The following is a 20,492-nucleotide window of genomic DNA, read 5'->3' as shown; positions in this document are numbered from 1 at the left end:
TTAGACAGTTTGACACACCTCTGACACCAAAACAACCATCCAGTAACGGAAAAAACAATGAAGGACTTGGTGGACTTCTACTTTTAAAATAAAATAATACTTGTCAAAGTTGATATTTCATTAGGCCCTGGGTATTTTTCGACCTTGACCCTATTTTCCCATTATTTTATGTCTAAGTGACTAATGGGGACACAAATTTCCTGTGTTTACTTTCATTGTCAAACACTTATAATAACAATCTGAGCCAGTCAGTAGCAAAAACAAGCACTTTTAGTGGACATACTTTTGTCCAATGGAAACAAAAATTTTTGTAATTGGTCCAGTATAGAATGAGAGCGCTTCAGCCAGCTGCAATAAAAAATTGCAATTGCGCCTGTCAAAGTATCGCCACCAAAAGTGCTTGTTTTTGCCACTGACAGGCTCAGAATGTTATTATAAGTGTCTGACAACAAAGGTAAACACAGCGAATTTTTGTCCCCATTAGTCTCTTAGGCCCAAAATGAATGGAAAATAGGATCCAGGTTGAAAAATACTGGAATTTTCCTTTAAAGAAATCTTTCAACATTTGGAGAAATATGCTTATTCACTTTGTTGCTGAGAGTTAGATGAGAAGATTGATATATCACTCTCATATCTGTGTGGTAATCATGAAGCAACCACCAACAGCTGGTTAGCTTAGCTTAGCATAAAGACTTGAAACGGGGAAAACATCTAGCCTGGCTCTGTTCAAAGGTTAAAAAATTTCCCTACAAGTGTTTTAATTAATAAATGATATCTTTACATTTAATCTTTACAAAAACTGAAGTGTAAAAATGGCAAGTTGTGGTTTTACAATGTGCTGTTGTGTGCTAGTCATGAGCAGTGATTTCTTATTTGAATGGATTAAACAAACAATGTAAAATGTGTTAATTAGTGACCTTTAGAGGTGTTGTCCGTCTGGACAGGGGCACGCTAGCTGTTTCCCCCTGCCTCTCGTCATTACGCTAAGCTAAGGTAGCTTTCTCCTGGCTGTAGTCTTATATTTCACAGACATGTGAGAGTGGTGTTGATCTATTCTCAACTCTCTGTAAGAAAGCAAATAAGCATTTCCCAAACTGTTGAACTATTCCATCTATAAATAAGGTGACTGACAGACTGATCAGAGTGGTAGCATGAGGAAAAGGTGAAAGGCTGGGATCACTATTGAGTTTGATCTATACTCATGATCTATTGATTCTAAATTTACTTAATGAGTAATTAACAGTGAGCTCTTAGCAGCTGCTATTAATTTTGAATTATTGCCTATCAAACTCCAGATACAGAAATCTAAAGACAATAAATCACATGCAACTGCCATATGTCACTTCACTACCACCAGAGTTTAAAAAAAAAAAAAAAACTCAGTCCCACTCCTCCCCCACCCTGGCACTGCCCAGAGTCAGCTCTATAGGACAAATTACAGGTTTCACTGTATTTAAATTGAAATGGCATCTATACATTCCATACTGTTAAGAAAGTGAAGGATTATTTATGAACGTACAAAGAGGGCTTTAGTGCTACAAATACCATGCGTCATGGTGACATTCAATAAACAGACATGTCCATTCATAAATAAGATAATACTTTCTCACTGGGTTGTTAACCAACCTGGGATAATAGCTTGATCCGATGTTATGCTTAAAGTCCAGAGCAGGTTGTGTGCGGGACATTGCACCCAAAAGGCGAACAGCTGAGAACAAAGTGAGGGAACCCAAAAGAGAACAAACAGTCAAACAACGGGACTCACCGCAGGAAAGCAGACCCAGTCTCTCAACTCCCCTTTGAAGATCTCCATCATCTGTGCACAAGGGGTCTGCAGCTTTTTCCAGACACCACAAGAAAGACACACGGAGACAGGTACTGTACTGAATAGATAGAGGTGTTTGTGTTTACAGCAGGTACTTTAAAAAGAAAAAGTAGAGAAAGGCAAAGATTTCAAATTAATACACTAAAACTTGAAGTTACACACCTTTTAGATTAAACTGTCTGACAGTACATATGCTGCATTTACTGTCACAAGTAATATTAGCAGTCATGACATTGTCAATTAACATGAAGTTAAACATGTCTAAAAACACACAGTAGTGTCAGTGTGTAAAGTGGTTTCTTTGTTCCTGACTTTTTGGGGAGGTGAGGTTCTCAACACAAACACAGGTCCTACAAGGCGGAAGAATTCAGTGTTTAGCACTGGGGTATCTAAGGAAAGGCCAATAAATATTTAAGTTAATAGGTTAAATCTGATTACAATGGCTGGGCCTTTGTATTATTTTGAAAATCTTAAAACATTTTGTGAGACTGGTTTTAGAAAAATTCTAGTAGGGACATTTTAAGAGTTGTTAGTTTTGTTTATTCAATATTCCGCTTCTACAACCCCTCCACTCTCAAATGCCTCTGTGGTATTAAACCATACAAATCCAGCCTCTTAATTAGCCTGTGTGTGGCTGTGTGTGTGTGGATTTGTTTTAGTTTTATTGTGGGGAGAAAAATCTATCACACAGTCACATTGTGGAGACTCACCTACCTGCACAGGGCCAAAAAAATTGGTCCTCTTAAGGTCAGTCATTTATTCCAGGATGTTTCAATACAAAGGTTAGGACAGGTCAGGTTTAGAAAAAATTGGTTAAAGCTACACTAATCAATACTTTTATATCATCACTGGATCAAATGACCACATGTAATGTGAAAGGAGTCACACATAGTGACTCCTTTCACACTGACAGACAGCTGTTTTCAGCTAAAAAGCCCTGATAAACCCTCTGTATGCTACATATCCTACACCAAAAGGCAGACAGATAAAGTTAGCAACTAGCTGGTGACTATAGTGGAGCAATTAGCAACTAAAGAGTCACATCTTTCCCTCAGGATATGGTGAAGACCAAAACAGAGCAAAAAGTTGAGTGAATGATTTACTTATATTGTTCTGGTGGTCAGAAACACGACTCCAAATGAATGCTAATGTTGCTCCAAGTCTGTTGAACGTGTAAATAAGGAACTGCTTGCTAACAGGATGTTAGCCATAATAACTTAATTAGGTGATAGTATGTCAATGAGTTTGTTAGCTTGTTGTGCTGCCCCCAAGTGGCCAAAATATCAATTAAATCAACACAATGTCCCAATAAATGACAAGGCCTCAAAATACTGCTTTTCTGCCTTTGTTTCAAAGAAGGGCCAACCGCATGCTCCTTTTGTACAAACATGAGGAATGTTCAAGTCTGAAATGTGTTGTATATTTGTATATATTCATAAGACTTTCATTTTGTTGACTAAATTACCTCACTACAAGATATTCACTTTGTGAGTGTGCACAAGAATTAAATGACTTTAATACATCAGGAGCCTTTTGATCATGTTTTAAAAATGGTCTTGTTTCTGTTTTTATCTGTGACCTTCAGGGCACTGTCACTTTAACGTGGATGAAGCTAACCGTGATTAGACATGATTACAAAGCCATTTCAGAAATGACTTTCAGGCATCCCTGTCAGGTTTGGCTTTGTCTGTTTTACTGGGCTCTAGGTCTGTGCTCTCGGTAAACTGGCTGTAGATGCAAGCACCTGTGCTTGGTATGTGTGTTTCCTCTTTGTTTACACTTTGTTCAGGGGTGTGTATGTTTGTGTGTGTCCGCAGGGGAGAATATGAGCACTGGAAGATTTCGAGGTGGTGGCAGAGACAAGTGCAGGTAAGATCAGTATCCCTTACAGACCTCTTTCTCGTCCTCTTTGTCTTCTGGTTTTGCAAGAGTAAGAAGGAACAAGAGAGAGAAATTGGTGATGGAAGTAACTGTGAGAAAAATCACAGACTACAGGCAGAAAAAGGTGTATGCAGAGACACAGAAAGAGTCCAGAAAAAGAGAGTATAACCCTCCTGTTCAGCGTTTGAATTGCCCAACCTTCATAAGTAGCTTTGAGGTTGTTGGTCTGAGTCTTTGCAAGGCTATGTGATAAAACTTAAATAGTCTCCCATTCATCATTTCTTACTGGACCAGCGAACCCCCTCGGTTATCCACTTAACACTTCTTCTTGCTAAAGAATGTGCCCTAAGTCTCTGCATGTGACACTGTGACATGAAGTGGCAGGGCGAACTGGGGCAACTAAGATTAGCTTTTTTTTATTTTGTAAGGGGCATTTTCTTCTGTTTGGCTGTTTAGTTTAATTGGCCCATTTCCATCCCTCATTCTTTATAACGTCACCCACAGTTTTCTCAAAAAATGCAGTGCCATAAATTTGCTGAAGAAAATATTTATGTGTATTTATTCCATACACATCGGAATTTGTTTACTATAACATTAAAATTCAGGTTCTCTAAATTATAGAAGCAAGTCTGTAAAAGTGCAGCCTGGTCACCAGAATAAAATGTTGGCACTGTACATTTCTGCAAACCACAGAAACATTGAATATATACATTTCAACACGTGTAATACGTAGCATATTAACATCTCAACAAAACCATTCATATCAACATTTCTACAAAACGTAGCATATCAACATTTCCAAAATATGTATCATCTCAACATTTCTAAACTGACGTAGTTCACATGTGATCTATATGAGCTGACTTTCCTATTAGGAGGAGGAGGGGTCGGTGGATGGTTAGGAAGTTTCCTGGCAGTAAGTTGGAAATCAGCAGAGCACGGTTCGAGACCACCTCAAAACCAATGCCCACTTCCCGTTTCAACTGACAAAAGCGGGTGTTTTTAGTGAGACATCAAGACATTTGCAGCCGTTTTTATTTTATTTTTTATTTTATTTTAACCCAAACCATGATCTTTCCCTAACCCTAACCAAGTGGTCTTTGTGCCTAAACCTAACCAGACCTTAACCACAGCGTTGTCACACCATAAAACATCATTATTCAATTGATAGAAATGTTAATATGCTATGTTTGTAGAAATGTTGATATTATAAAAGTGTCAAGAGACAATTTATTCTATTGTTTCTACTGTTTCTAATTTAGCATTTTCCAGTGCTGGCTACTTGTGTAACTAAACTTCTCATCTAAAGCTGAAACTATGACTCAGCTGCATTAATGGTTTTGAACTGTTTTGAACCACTTAAATATTAGGCAAAATGCGTCAGAGTGGCTGATTGCTTCATGTCTTGTGCACTTCCAAATCCATTATGTAATTGTCCACTATTAACTGTGCTGCAACACTTGTTAAAACGAATTATTTGAGCTTTCACTATTAAAAAAAAAGAATAGCTAAAACGTCTATGTCAGAGCTTACAAAACTGCATTTAACCCCCCCGACTTCTCTCTGGATTTACAAAGATAACCTTTCACCTATATGAGGAGAGAATGGATTGAGGCCGAAAGAAGCTAATGCTATTGTGCGCTGTTGTCCCCTCACTAATGCACGACTGTAATTGCAGGGTTACACGCATTGTTCAGTGAACTCTGCTGATAGAGAGAACACGCTGGTAGTAAACCTCTTAGGGATCTGAAGGGTTACCCAAGTCTTGCAACAATACTCACAATGATGGGGGGATCAGCCTCTACACCTCCTCTGCTACTCTCTGTAACTGCACACACTCACAGAAAAACACACACACATTCACATGCCTGTCTCCTGCCTGCGATTACACTTCAAATCTGACTCATTCTTGCCCACATTCCTGAGTCGACCCCACTGCTTTGTCAGTCGTTGCTCCATCGATGCATGACTACACAGGTCTCTGCCACAGAGAGGACTACACCAGCGCAGACGCACTTCAACCCAGGCTTTTGGGTTTATCATCCAGGCCAGTTTGGAGGAACTAAAACAGAAGCTGCCTGAAGCACATGTGGAGAGATTTGACTGACAAGTAATCACTTCTTGTTACTTCCACTGGCTTGAGCAGAGAGGAGGCCTCTCGCATCAAATGGCTGCAACAGAACCAACCAAAGTCTGAGGAGATCATTTCTTCCACTGGATTTTGCTTGTTTGTCCTTGCTGGACTTTTGATTTGAGTAATATTGTTATGCATATACAACCTTCTTGACCTTTAGGACATACAGGTAAAGAAGTTCACAGACGTCAGAAAGACCTTTTTTTTAGTCTAAGCTCCAAAGATGGACCCCTTTACAGACAGTCCACGCCAGCGCTCAGACAGCATGAGCAGCTCGGCATCTCAGAGCTCGAGGTCCAAGATGCTCCTCCGCCAGCGTCTGTCTCAGCTGCTCACGTGCATAGAGGACATGAGCTCTGATGATGAAGCCAATGAAGAAGTGTCCCGCACACTGGATGAGGCGTTCCAGCTCTGTGGACGCTACGTTCCCACAGATGCATTCAGGTTGAATACACACATGCAAATATATACACACAAATACTCATTTATCAAGAACTCAAACTTATTTTACTTTCTTGCCTTCAGAGTTTCTTTACAGTTTGACACTTCTTTCTTCAATTCTTCTGGTTCCCATTTAATCCTATAAGATTTTTTAAAAATGTGGACATTGAAAACGTAAATGTTATTAGCATGTTTTGAATTTTTACTTCTTTTTTTTTTTTTCTTCAAATTTCTGCAGACAAAAACAAGCTGGTGGATACCGTATTATGGATTATAAGACAAAGAAATAAAGTGGCTTGAAATTGACTAAGATTAAAATGTCTTTTCCAGTATTATTATTTTTAGTATTAGTATAGTTGCATTATATGTAAGTATAATTAAAATTTCAATGCCAATGTTTTATATTATATTATTATAAAAAGGGAATACAATAATTCAGAGTCTAGCGTAATTCAAACTTAAGGACAAATATAACTAATAGTGTCAATATCGTCTCACTTTAGTTCTTTAACACTTGTCTTTACTAAACACACTGACAGGCTGCACATAGTGACCTGGAATGTGGCCACAGCAGAGCCTCCTGAAGACGTCACCGCTTTGCTGCAACTAGATGTCCAGCCCCCCACAGACATCTATGTGATTGGGTGAGAAATAAAAAAATATAGAGAGTGAAATTACAAATTGGACTAAGTGATAAATTGATTTGGTGAGAAAAGAGGGTATAAACAGTATGTAAAATTGGAACAAAGCAGAGATGTAAGAGTGCTGTTTGTTATTGATTTGTGTTGGTGTGTGTCAGCCTGCAGGAGGTGAATGCTACCCCGGTGAGGTTCATCTCAGACCTGTTAGCAGAGGACTCCTGGAGCCATGTCTTCATGGACACACTGGCACCCAGAGGATTCGTCAAGGTGAGAGACAAAAAACAGAGCACGTGGGAAATAGTACAATGTGTACGGGAATAAATACAAGTTATATACTGTATACAGTACCAGTCAAAAGGTTGGACACACCTTGCCATTCCCTTGAACAAGAAAGTATGTCCAAACTTTTGACTGCCGCTGTATATATGTGGGTATGTGGATGTGAAAACAGCTGGTATTAAATCATAGTGTCCAGAAGGCTCTAAAGAAAAAGAAAATGATATAAAACCATGGAGCTACTTTTCTTAAAAATCCTCTTTTTAACACTGTTCACTTACATTTTGAGATATTTCTTTTCATTTGGTTGTATCTTTAATGCAATATATTTTTCTTTTAACTGTATATTTACACCTTCTGGTATAATACAAGATAACTATATAATATTACATATATATAAATTGAAATATAATTAAAAGGAAAATATTTTTATTAAAAATAAAATAAAACCTTAACAAATCAAATCAAAAAAATAAAATCTCTCTCCATCTGTGTCTAGGTCACCTCCGTGAGGATGCAGGGTTTGCTGCTGTTGGTTTTTGCCAAACAAATTCACCTTCCCTACATCCGAAACATCCAGACCACCTACACTCGCACCGGCATCTTCGGCTACTGGGTAGGAAAATTATAATGGGAACACTGGTTAGAACCTTAAAGACAGCACGATAAAACTCTGCACACCAGGAATCCCATTGGCATCAGATGGTAACATGTTATGAAAGGCCTTTTGTGTTTGTTTAGTGGAATGTGCAACAGCTTTGACAGAGTGATCCCAAACAAAGAACACTCAGTGTTAAAACTAGTAAAGAGGTGCACTGGGGTAAAAAAGACAAATGGCATGACACATAATCTGAGTTACAGAAAAAAATAATCTTTTTGAATAATGACCAATCTTTTTTCACCTTGGTAAAAAGGGGTTGATTATAGCTAAAAATGTTTTCAAGGTTTTTGCAGTAAAATTAATCTGTATTTTTACTTATGAGGAGTTTGCATTCATTGTTCTTGAAACAACATGACTCACACACACCAGCTGTGTGAGTATTTGGACATCCACCATCATATTTTATTTCACATTATGTTTATCTGTGTCAGGGGAATAAAGGAGGAGTGTCAGTGCGTTTTTCCTTCTACGGCCACATGGTGTGCTTCCTCAACTGCCACCTAGCAGCTCACATGAACTACGCTCTGCAGCGCGTTGATGAGTTTGAGTACATCCTGGAGGCACAAGACTTTGACATCTCTGACACCCCACAAGTCCGCGACCACAAGTCAGTAAACCTACATACATGCACACACACACACACTCATATGCAGTGTGAAATATATGCACTGAGCCTCCGCCCCTCTCTCACAGGGTGGTGTTCTGTTTTGGCGACTTGAACTTCCGTATCGCGGACCATGGTTTGCATTTCCTGCGCTCGTCCATCAACAGTGGACGCCTGAATTTGCTGTGGGACAAAGACCAGGTGATGTGTCCAAACAAGCACATGCATACACACACATAATTTCACGCACATTTGCTAATATATTTGATATTATTCCTGCAGCTCATCATGATGAAGAAGAAGGAACCTTTCCTGCAGGAATTTGAGGAAGGGCCATTAAATTTTAAACCCACCTACAAGTTTGACCGTAACTCTGACACCTATGATACCAGGTAACACACGCACACAAAAAAACAAATATATTACACTTTCAGATTTAGAGACTCAACTCATTTCCCAAACATGAAACACTTCATCTGTGCTCTTGTTTCCATTTGCACAGCAATCCGAAGACATGGTTGGGTTTTAAGTAAGATGCATTCTATGTTTTTTGTGTTGCATGCCCCACATTCCCTTATTTCTATAGTCACCGCACAATCTATCCTTTTCCCCAAAGCTTCTGCCACCACATCTTTAGTTGAAACAACACACGTAACCCTTTAGACACTCTAAACATCATCTGGCAGACAAACAGGGAACTGAAGTTGGGAGCAGCTCTTTCTGTGAGTCCTATCTATTCCTGACACTAGTGCCATATATATGTCTCTCTCAGAAAGAGCATTGTGGCGTTGCCCCTAACCATGTACAGACCCCGACCCCTGCAACGCTGCAGCACCACCCTCCTCTTCCTCCTCACCTCCCTCACCTGGGGGCTGCTCTCTGTCTGGTTGGGGGCCTGGTACAGGGAGCTAGACCCGCCAAGGTGGGTGTCTCCATAGATATGGCCTTTAGAAATAAGTGAGGGACACTTATGGAGTTATATCCTGTACATATAACCTACAATGACAAAATAACTGGAGACACTGATGTAACTGACAAGACACAGAGGGGTTTAGTTAACATAATATCAGGGATGAATTGCACACATGATGTGCAAATTCATTAATAATAATAAAATAATAACACTTTTCATTCATACTGAAAAAGTATTAATAACATAGAACACACAACATAAAGAAAATAGTAATAAGAGATAAGATGAAAAAAGTCTATCTGAATAGAAAGGTTTTTAGGGTCTGTGCTGCCCTCAAATGGTTAGGAAGGCTGTTCCATGAGTGTGGTGCAGCAGAGCAAAAGGCTCGATCCCCCATGGTGCGGAGATTAATACTGGGGGCCCAGAGGAGCACACTGTTGGCAGATCTGAGGGTGCAGGTGTGAGTAGCAGGACTTTGTAGTCAATCCTGAAATCGACAGGGAGCCAATGCAATGAAAACACAATTGGTGTTGTATGTTTGTGTTTTCGCACTCTCATCAGGATCCTGGCAGCGTTGTTCTGAATATACTGGAGCTTCTGGATGCTGCTGCCAGGGATACCTGTGAAGAGCGCATTGCAGTAGTCCAGTCTTGAGGAGATAAAGGCATGGACAAGTTTCTCTGCATCTGACAGGGTTATAGAGGGGCAGAGTTTAGAGATGTTTTTGAGATGATAGAAAGAGATTTCGCATAGTCTTATGTGGTCATCAAAAGTCAGCTGAGGGTCAAACCTAACACCTACATTAGTGACTCATTAGATTCATTACACCTGAGACAACTCCCTCCTGCACCCAGTGCCCCATTGTTTGTTCTAGCATAATGTATATGTAGTGAATGTGCATATACATAAGCTGTAATACCATGTCAAATGATATTGTCCACACCTGTGAGCACTGTGTGTCCCTGACATGCATCATTTCTCCACAGCATGCCTCACTGTAGGTATAGAACTGCATTTGCCTGTGTGCGTGTGTGTGGTTTGTGTTCGTTAACTGCATCGTTTCCAATATGTTTACATGAGAAACGCAAAGAAATGTGGCATAAAAGGTAAGCATTAGAAACAGAGCGTTCTACTCAATTCTTAAGAAGATACCAACACTTGTTTTTTCTTTGCTCAGTGGTAAGAAGAGGAAGCCGGCCTGGACAGATCGGATCCTCTGGCGTATCAAACCCAAAATCCTGCCATTAGAAGATGATGATGAGAAGGCATCAACTTCTACTGATGATGGACAGGATGATGAGTACCCAATCCTTGTCAGCCAGGATAAATACACCAGTGACATGAGCTACGGAGTCAGTGACCACAAGCCCGTCATTGGTACCTTCAGTGTGGAGGTGAGAGCAGAGTCGCTGCCAGACTCTAGGACTTTCTATGTTGTACTTCTCAGGTGTTAATCAACAAATATAAGTGTGCATCTTTCCTCCCAATAATACAAGTGGGTTTTTTTCTTTCTAATGTCTTTCTCACAGCTGAGGAAGTGCTTTGACACACCACTGGTGCACGTGTCTCCTCTGGGTGTATGGAGCGCTGATCAGGATGCACTTCTTACCTACACTGTCCAAGAGGACTTCATGTCCTCTACATGGGACTGGATTGGCTTGTACAAGGTACTGTGATAGACGTAGAGGGCAGAAAAAACAAAGGTAAAACAATAAAATACAAGACAGATTTGAACTCATTGGGTTGTTGTCCTGCAGGTGGGATTTAAGAGTGCATCCGACTATGAAAGCTTTGTTTGGGTTAGAGAGAACGAGCTGCCAGAGACAAATGAAGTCATACAGGTAAAGTGCAAGTTAGGTATTTGTTTCATGTTTGGAAACTATTTTAAATTACAGATGCTATATGAACGCATGCTTCATTTATATGTATGTGTATGTGTGTTGGATCCAGATATCTGTGGATAAGGATGGGATCCCTCTGCTAGGTGGACAGTATGTTTTGGGTTACTACAGTACAAACATGCAAAGCATCATCGGCATCAGCGCTAGCTTCCAGGTGAGTGCACCTCCATTGAATCTGTAGTTTACATATTATATTTAACATAATTTTGTGGGGATATGATGACTGTTGAATCACTGTTAACACAACTACTATATAGGACATGACCTAAATAATTAAATACTTATATTATAATCTTGATTCTCTGGTTACATTTGACTGTCATGATCAGACATTTACTGAACTGTCATGAGCAACAAATTAGATTATTTCCCTAAAACTCCTCATGCAAAGCAATGTGGGTCTTTGTTTCAATCTTGCAGATCCTGGAGTCAAAGCGTGCTGTCATGGAAGGCCTCGTTCCCGACAGAGTCAACGGGCTCAACAAATAAGCTCACATACACTCCAGTGCCACCTCTTGTCCTACTTTCAAATTCACATAGAATTCATTCAGACTGTAAAATGACCCAAGAGCCGATCCATCATCTACTGCATGAGTTGACTCAGTCGGGACAATAGTGGCATCACATGGACTGGAAACCTCAATTTGTTGTTTCCAAGTTTTCCTTCAAGGAGTTCACTTTATGTCAGATTCACTCTTTATAGAACAGTTTCTCTACGCTGTAATGAGTAGCCGACCAGCTTATCTGCAGGCCTTTTAAGTCAGTCAGAGTGATGTGAAAGCAAATAGAGGGAAAAAAAAGCCAAACTACGCAGGTGCTTTAAAAAAACAAGTGCAAAAAGAGTGGACATGACAACTGCAGGTCAATATGCTCCTGGGTTAAATAGTTTTTGAAAATAGATTTTTATTTTTTGATTTGGTCTACATTAGTGCCAGTGCAGATGGTTGTACGATAAGTATGAAAAAGATTTGCCAATCAAAGAGGACATAGTATGTTGATGCACGCTGCTTTACTTCATCTGTACTGTCTTAATACAGAGAGATGCATCTAATAATCAAGTTTTGAACCTTATTCCTATGGATTGTTTATACCAATTATTGTACCCATGTCCCTGAGAGTGGAATGATAAAGATACAAGAACAACTTTAAATATAAGAACATTTAATGTTAGATGTGGATGTCGATGTGGACCTCTACTCTGAAGTGTTTTGCTTTATAAATAAGTATGTAATGTATATGTGATAATGTAAGTCTAACATGTATCATGAGAGCCTCTACGGCAGTGAATAGAATCACAATAAGATTATATTTTGAATTTATATGGATGGATATAAAGATTTGAAGTAATTATTTATCTCTTAAAAGGTGCAGTGTGTAGAATTTATATTCAGTTTGTTGCAATCTGCAACATCACCACTAGAGGCCACTAAATCTTAGACACTGGTCCTTTAACTTCTTACCTGTAGGCCCTCAACATTAGCGTTATACGGGATGCCTCTTCTATTCCAATGTAAACCTGATGATTGTTGTCAAAGAAAAAAAAATTGCTGTGTGTGCATGTTATACTTAAAATGTGTACATTTCATTGACTGATTGATAGCGTGAATACTGCAATAGAACCCAATCAGCATGTAGGATGTGTATTGAGATGTGTGTGTTTTTGTGGTAATTAAATATTTGAAGTACAGAAAGTGCTGGAAATGCCTTTCAGGTTCATCTGTGATCCCAGTGACTTCTTTTGTTCAAGCAGGACTTCTGTCTGATTAAAATGTGTTGAAACCACAAACATGTTTGAGGCCAAATTAAAACTGAGAATGAGCAACTGACTGTGAAAGTTTGTTGACATATTATATAAGATATATTACTTTGTTATTGTACTCATGAAATAATACAACATGTTTTCACCTCTAAGCTTAATGATGGTGATAATAATCACTAAGAAAGTGAAATTCTTTATAGTTCAGGCCTGCAGCCTGTAACTGAGCATTTTACATTACAATAAACAAAAGTCATATTATAGCTTTCATTGCTACTAAACAACACAAGCAATTGAACAAATAACAAATGTTTCACTAATGACAGCTGTGATTTGAGGTTAGTATATGGTTTTCAGAGTAACCTCTAATTAAATGAAACAGTTTGGTTGTTTTCTCTTTCACTTTCAATCTATTTACTAATTGCAGAGGTAACTTGTATTCAGAAGTGTTGAGAACACGGATAAGAAGTCATCTGGTCACTTATGGGAAACAAATTAATCTATCACGACCAGTCATCCACTCACAAGATATTAACCATTTTATCTCACCATCTATTATGCTGAACTTGGAAACACTTTGGGAAAAGCTTCAGGAAAAAAGGATGGATGGTGTAGTGACTAGAAAAAAAAAGTGGACATGCAACACAAAAAATGTTCATATGGGAAGTGACAGGCAGGTATGGATTTTGTCCAAACAATAAATTATTGTGATGATGATGATGGTGGTAAATAATAATAACAATAAGAAGAAGAAGAAGAAGAAGAAGAAGAAGAAGAAGAAGAAGAAGAAGAAGAAGAATTTATATTAAATTGTCTTCAATTTAAATTTGTCAGTCGAGTCTTATACATTACATCTTTTGAAGATTTTAAGTTGCTAAAATTAAAATCCTCAAAAGATGTGCTGTGATTTAAATGTCAAGGTTTGCAGTACAGCTTGAATTCGTTCTGAAAAGCATTAAAATTGTCGGAGTTGTCATGAATTTAATTTCTCTTGACATACCTGAAAGTTGACATGGAAATATATCGCAGAAAACATACAAGTGGAAATGCAATAAAATTGAAGATGGACACATTTCGACGGTTCCTTTCCGCACTTGACGCTCCCATGATTCATTGCGACAGTCCGTCTATGGACTTGACAACTACTGCCTGTAGGAGCATCTTTCCTTTAAAGGATCTTGGGTATTATACACGTGGGGAGTTTTAATACATCGCTTCCTCGCTGAAGGTAAATTTTTAGCATATTTACGTGCTAATACTATGTCATATGAACTCGGACAGAAGCGTGTAAACTAGTGACGGTTATCTTACAGTTCTGTAACTGTTGATTAAAGAAATCTGGTGCCTGAAATGATCCGCTGGCTAACAGCAGGCTAGCTGAGCTAGCTTTAGAGGTTGACACAGGCTAGCTATCAGCAAACGGATAAACAGTTAACTTGACCATGACTAATTCTAAATATTTTGAACAACATTGATGAACATGGCTTTGTTGTGGTGCTCTCTGTCTTGTTTTCCAGGTTAACGTTAGTTATTAATAAGGGACAGTCTGGCAGGTAGCTAGCTAGCTACGAATGTAGCTTTCAAGAACAGAAAACTGAAAATTGACAAGACCTGATAGTGAACTATATTCACTTTAATGGTATAGACTCCAAAAATATTTAATACATTATCTATCTACTTTTCACTGTGCTATTATGGACTGAATGTGTTCTTTCAGCAAAAATGAGCCTCATGTTTTGAGAGAGATCTTCTCTCAAACACTAAGAGGAAACTTATTTCATCATTAACTTATTTATTTGTGTAAATAAGTACTACATATGTGTTTACACTTCCATCTAAAGATATCTTTTTTTCAGTCTTGGACCTGAAGCAAACTGAGGATGACGAGTGAGGACGTGGAGCGGCTGTTGATCCAGTTTCAGGACGAGCATGGGGAGGTTCTGGGTTCACCTTTTGATGTGCCTCTTGACATCACCCCGGACAAACTGCAGCTGGTCTGCAATGCACTGCTGCAGAAGGTAACCAGCTGGCATTATGCAACATAAAAGAACAATTTCAATTGTCATAAGGTTGTACACATCTGCACATGAAGCCATTTCAGCCTTAAATGTTTAGCCAAGCTTTGTCCACGTCTACAATATTCACATTTAAATGAAAATGTGTGTCTCAATGTTTCGTATTGTTGTATTGTACCAGAGAGGCTTCTGCGCATCAGAACACATTAGTGTTGACACTACATAAGATATTTTGTCAAATGCGTCCCAGACCACCCCGGCAAGTGGTTTGAGTGATCAGATCACAGTGCATCTTGGTGGTCATTTACACTTGTATGTAGCACCATCCATTTGTGATCTGACGATCATGAGATTTATTTTTTGCCAAAAGTATAAATGCTGTTCTTAGTGAAGTCAAAAGTGATGCATCAGTTTCTGTTTTAACCTTTCTTGGGTACATTCATTAAGTCATATTCAGCTGAAATTTTAAAACCCAGTGAATATATCCTGTTCTCTTTGTTATCCGCTGTAGGAGGAGCCAGTGCCGCTGGCGTTTTTTGTGCGTGGAGAGGCAGAGGTGGTGTCCAGTCTGGGCTCTTGTGTGAAAGCTCTTGGGGTTGAAACAGAGCAAGTCCTGCCAGTGGTGTACCAGCCACAGGCCGTGTTCAGGGTTCGGGCTGTTGCTCGCTGTACCAGCACGCTACAGGGACACACAGAAGCTGTCATCTCAACTTCTTTCAGTCCCACTGGCAAGTGAGTAACTCTGATACAGAACATTTCTTTGTCTGTTTGTCATGAGGAAGGCTGTCTTGCACTCAGTTTTATCCAAGAGTCCAGTGTTTCCCATTCATTTATTTGTGGCGGCCCGCCACAAATAAATGAATTTAAAAACTTAAACACTTAAAGATCAATCGTGAACTTATAAACAAGGGACTTCATGGTGCATTCAGGTGCACCTCATAAACTCAGAAATCTTTACTCGAATGGCCACAAAGGTTGTTTTAAAATGGGAAAGTTTCTATTTTTTTCTTAATTTCCTTTGTTGAAATACATACATCTGTCTTACTTTCTTGTTCTTTCACTACAGCATTTTTTTAATAATCACATAGCAAAAGAAAAACCAGTTTCCAATCTTCAAAATTCCATAAAATAATCTAATCAAATTGTTAGCAGCAGTTGTTATCAGCAAACCCCAGCATATTACTTACAGAGCATAGCACGGTCAGGCTTCTGCATATATGGCTGATGTACTTTACCCTCACTCTCGCTCTCTTAGGTCAAATAAACTAAATTTACTGTCTGTCCCAAGCACCCACCTCAAGACCCATGGTGATTGAGCTTTTGAGGCCGTAGCACCTAAACTGTGGAATGCTCCGCCTGCATCCTTACGGTCCACTGAGTCTGTGGATTCTTTTAAAAGGCAGCTAAAGACAGCTAACATATCTGTTTAGATGAGCATTTAGGTTACCTGTATGCACCAGGTCTGCATTTTATGGATTTATTGTGTATTTTAGTTTTGTACTTTTTAAACATGTAGCTCGGGTGGTCACTTCATCTTCTGTGTTTTCTCTCTTATCTGTTGTATAATGCGCTTTACAAATAAAATTTACTTACTTACTTAGTGTGTAGGATTTAGTGGCATCTAACAGTGAGGTTCACTATGTAGATATAAAGGGCTCATTCTAAGTTAACAAAATCACAACGATTCTTTATTTTCAAGTGATTATACACTAATTAAAACATAGTTATGAATATTCCATTTCTGCCAAGTCCGCTAGATGCCACTAAATTCTACACACTGTACCTCTGAGAAGTAGTAGAACTTGTAGTTGTTTGTTAATTTATGTTGTTTGTTAATTTGGTTGTCTTTGTTTTCAGATATTTAGCCAGCGGTTCAGGTGATACCACAGTACGGTTTTGGGACTTGACGACTGAGACGCCTCACCACACTGCCAGAGGTATAAAGTCACTTGTAGGGCAGCGTTATCTTGTATGCATCAAGATACAAATGATAGAGTAATGGAGCTGAATTCTGCTTTATTTAAGGACACACACACTGGGTACTGAGCATCGCCTGGTCACCTGATGGGAAGAAGCTGGCGTCAGGGTGCAAGAACAGTCAGGTGTGGCTCCAAACACACATCTGATCTCTCTGTATTTTTAAGATGCATCCTGTTTATTTGATTGTACTTATTTCTTGTGGTGTTTCTGTAGATCTGTCTGTGGGATCCAGTGACGGGCACACAGATAGGAAAGACTTTGACAGGACACACCAAATGGATCACTTGGCTCTGCTGGGAACCTCTGCATCTGTGAGCACTCATTTCATCACTTTCTATAAATTGCTGCTCATTATTTTACTGCTTTAATAAAATACCATGAATGAGAGATTGCATTGAGTTACAGTTTTCTCAGCTTTCTATAAATGTATACTTGATTTGGAATTGGGACACTGTTTTACACATTCTGTGCTGATTATAGTTTCTCTGATCTCTCTCCCTTTCAGTAACCCAGAGTGTCGGTACTTAGCCAGCAGCTCTAAGGACGGCTCAATACGAATTTGGGACACTGTGTTGGGACGCTGTGAGAAGATCCTGACTGGACACACTCAGTCTGTCACCTGTGTGAAGTGGGGAGGAGATGGACTTCTCTACACTTCTTCTCAGGACAGGACGGTCAAAGTGTGGAGAGCCAAAGACGTAAGTGTGTGTGTGTATGTGTGTGGCAGAGACGCAGACAGAATGAAGTGAATGAGTGGGAGGAGACATTCATGTGTTTTTATTTCTATCTTTGTGTATAGGGTGTCCAGTGCAGAACTCTGCAGGGTCATGCTCACTGGGTGAACACCCTGGCTCTCAGCACAGACTACGTCCTGCGCACTGGAGCTTTTGAACCTGCAACTGCCACCATCAACCCCCAGGACCTCACTGGATCATGTAAGGATCATCTACCTCTCTTTTAGGTTGAAATGCTAGAAACAAATATGCTATTCACACAAACACATTTGCTATTCTATGGGGGGAAAAAAGGCTTGCTGGTGTAGATGTTTGCAAGAGGATGATTTCATGTAACAAGCATTTCTTCTGTCACCCAGTGGAAGAGCTGAAGGAGAAAGCTTTGCAGAGATATAATAAAGTTAGGGTAAGTAATGTTTATTGTGATTTGTTTAGGTCTGTATCTCTTGGACACTTCCATGTATCAGTGCTCATACAGTCTTCTATTCTCATTCTGCAGGGTTCAGCCCCAGAGCGCCTGGTGTCTGGCTCAGATGACTTCACCCTGTTCTTATGGAACCCTGCAGAAGACAAGAAGCCTTTGGCCAGGATGACTGGCCACAGCGCACTGGTCAATGAAGTGCTCTTCTCCCCAGACACCAGACTCCTCGCCTCTGCCTCATTCGATAAGTCAATTAAAATCTGGGATGGACGCACTGGAAAGTAAGAGAGGCTTGCACCCTTGAGAGCCTGTACTTGTTTGTAACACTGCTGTTGTCCAGGTGGTGGTGCTGTAAGCCAAAGATATGTGTTTGTCACTGTGTAATTATGTCTCTGCCTGCTTGTCCGCCTGCCCACAGGTACTTAATGTCCCTGCGTGGCCATGTGGCATCTGTGTATCAAGTGGCATGGTCAGCAGACAGCCGGCTGCTGGTCAGTGGCAGCAGCGACAGCACGCTAAAAGTCTGGGACATCAAGACTGGAAAGCTTAATATGGACCTACCTGGCCACGCTGATGAGGTGAAGGTCATAGGATTCATGACAAGTGCTGCTTCCTGGTTGTTGTTGTTGTATTGACTTTTGTTTTTTTTTCCTAATTGCTTCGTTTCTGATTTCTGCAGGTTTTTGCAGTGGACTGGAGTCCTGATGGACAAAGAGTAGCCAGTGGTGGGAAAGACAAATGTCTTAGAATGTGAGTGAGATGCCAAACAGCCATTTTTGATTGTTTTGTCAGTTTTACAGAAAAGTTAAAGGACTAGTGTGTAAGATTTAGTGGCATCTAATGGAATGGACTTTTCAGAATTGGGATATAATATTCATAAATATGTTTTAATTAGCGTATAAGTCCATGAAAATATGAATCATTGTGTTTTCATTACCTTAGAATGAGCCTTTTATATCTATATAGGAAGTGGGCCCCCTTCCACGGAGGCCGCCATGTTGTACCACCATGGTTCTGCAGTAGCCCAAATGGAAAAAAACAATCACTGGCTCTAGAGAGGGCTTTGCATGTTTTTTGCGAGTTTTGCAGCTACCGTAGGTTCTTCTACACACTTGGAAGGGGAGGACAAGGGGGGGGAACTATTCAGTTGCTTGCAATCTGCAACCTCACCACTAGATGCCACTAAATCTTACACACTGGTCCCTTAAATACCAGTGTTTCTTCACACCTAACCCTTCGGTGCCTTATGTTTTTATATTTCCAGATGGAGAAGATAGTCACACCTCTGTTCCAGCTCCTAACTTTGGATTTGACATGTACCGTTCCACCCATTCCTCTACTGTCAAGAAGCCCGACAACTGGAGTACGGTGGCAAGAATCTACCTAATCCCCCATTTGGCTCTATTACACTGTCAACATTGGCATTGTGTCAAAGAACTCTAGTATAGTCATGAGGGCAAATGACCTTTGCGGGTTTGAAACCCATGTGGTAATTTTACAGACGTAACACTGTGAAGGTGTTAAGCTGAATGGAAATGTAAAATGACAGAGTTTATAATCATCAAGACATCAATCCACTGAGATCACTGCAAGTACAAGCTAAACTGTAATATGTAATTCAGTATTAGCATCTCCAGTTAGCATCTCATGTGAATACTGAAAGGGTTGCTGTTCATGTAAGCATTGATTTGTCTACTTAAGGGGCCATGACATGCTTCTAAAATCGTATTAAAGCCTTATTATGGTGCCACGCCCATATGCACAGGCCACAAACAAGGTTATGTATTTTTAAAAGTATACATAACCAAATGTAAATTCTAAAGAGGTAAAGGGAGATGCAGGCATTCAAATTATAAAAAAAAGATTAAAGGAGGATTTAACCAACACATCGGGATACCAAATGTTTTTTTTCAACAGCATGTGTGTCCCCCTCCATTACCTTAAGCCTTACTACTACATGAACTATGTAGGTGACAGGTGGAGCGGCGAGGCAACAGGTGGGAGAGCTAATGCTTTCCTCTGCGATGTTAATGCCGATGGCGCTCGCCCTGCTCCCTCAGCCTTTAATCTCCTCTGTCCTGCGGTCAGCAAAGCCTCAACCTGCTGATTTTTCTGGTGCTGCGGTGAAGCCAAGTGTCACCAACTCTCTGATTCTCATCCCACTGTGGGGAAAAATCAGGTGTACGACTCCAGTTAAAATAAAGTGTTTTATCTTCTGTATTCTTCTAGATTTGTGAATATTTAATATGAATAAACATTTATTAGACTATATCATAGGTAGATCACTGTTCACTTTCTTTATATGATGT

The 20,492-nt window shown here is 39.7% G+C and overlaps 2 protein-coding genes across 4 annotated transcripts; both read left to right on the top strand.

Annotated features, from left to right (window-relative positions):
* Positions 1-765: 765 nt before the first annotated feature.
* Positions 766-13,099, top strand: inpp5kb (inositol polyphosphate-5-phosphatase Kb). Of its 2 annotated transcripts, XM_067608135.1 has the most exons (13): positions 766-1,875; positions 3,643-3,694; positions 6,821-6,925; positions 7,081-7,189; positions 7,698-7,814; positions 8,291-8,466; positions 8,553-8,664; positions 8,746-8,855; positions 10,554-10,770; positions 10,906-11,043; positions 11,134-11,217; positions 11,327-11,431; positions 11,698-13,099. In XM_067608135.1, the coding sequence occupies exons 2-13, from the start codon at positions 3,651-3,653 to the stop codon at positions 11,764-11,766; spliced, it is 1,386 nt and encodes a 461-aa protein (XP_067464236.1). In that variant the 5' UTR covers positions 766-1,875; positions 3,643-3,650; the 3' UTR covers positions 11,767-13,099. The 2 variants fall into 2 exon arrangements, with proteins under 2 accessions (XP_067464236.1, XP_067464235.1); XM_067608134.1 differs by lacking the exons at positions 766-1,875; positions 3,643-3,694 and adding an exon at positions 5,473-6,284.
* Positions 13,100-14,152: 1,053 nt separating this feature from the next.
* Positions 14,153-20,454, top strand: nle1 (notchless homolog 1 (Drosophila)). Of its 2 annotated transcripts, none has more exons than XM_067608130.1 (13): positions 14,153-14,261; positions 14,890-15,051; positions 15,560-15,780; positions 16,906-16,985; positions 17,074-17,150; positions 17,242-17,339; positions 17,534-17,726; positions 17,828-17,963; positions 18,122-18,168; positions 18,262-18,464; positions 18,602-18,761; positions 18,863-18,933; positions 19,448-20,454. In XM_067608130.1, the coding sequence occupies exons 2-13, from the start codon at positions 14,914-14,916 to the stop codon at positions 19,458-19,460; spliced, it is 1,437 nt and encodes a 478-aa protein (XP_067464231.1). In that variant the 5' UTR covers positions 14,153-14,261; positions 14,890-14,913; the 3' UTR covers positions 19,461-20,454. The 2 variants fall into 2 exon arrangements, with proteins under 2 accessions (XP_067464231.1, XP_067464232.1); XM_067608131.1 differs by lacking the exon at positions 14,153-14,261 and adding an exon at positions 14,312-14,672.
* The last annotated feature ends 38 nt before the right edge of the window (positions 20,455-20,492 follow it).

The sequence above is a fragment of the Thunnus thynnus genome, chromosome 13 (assembly GCF_963924715.1).
Source record: "Thunnus thynnus chromosome 13, fThuThy2.1, whole genome shotgun sequence".
NCBI lineage: Eukaryota > Metazoa > Chordata > Actinopteri > Scombriformes > Scombridae > Thunnus > Thunnus thynnus.
The sequence above is the reverse complement of the archived record's forward strand: the minus strand, read 5'-3'. Positions and strand labels throughout refer to the sequence as shown.

Coding starts and splice junctions, on each gene's coding strand:
- nle1 (XM_067608130.1), top strand. CDS start 14,914: ATGACGAGTGAGGACGTGGAGCGGCTGTTGATCCAGTTTCAGGACGAG. Junction 17,340..17,533: donor TGCTGGGAACCTCTGCATCT/GTGAGCACTCAT, acceptor TCTCCCTTTCAG/TAACCCAGAGTGTCGGTACT. Junction 18,169..18,261: donor AGAGATATAATAAAGTTAGG/GTAAGTAATGTT, acceptor CTCATTCTGCAG/GGTTCAGCCCCAGAGCGCCT.
- inpp5kb (XM_067608134.1), top strand. CDS start 6,064: ATGGACCCCTTTACAGACAGTCCACGCCAGCGCTCAGACAGCATGAGC. Junction 8,665..8,745: donor TGCTGTGGGACAAAGACCAG/GTGATGTGTCCA, acceptor TTATTCCTGCAG/CTCATCATGATGAAGAAGAA. Junction 11,218..11,326: donor AGACAAATGAAGTCATACAG/GTAAAGTGCAAG, acceptor TGTTGGATCCAG/ATATCTGTGGATAAGGATGG.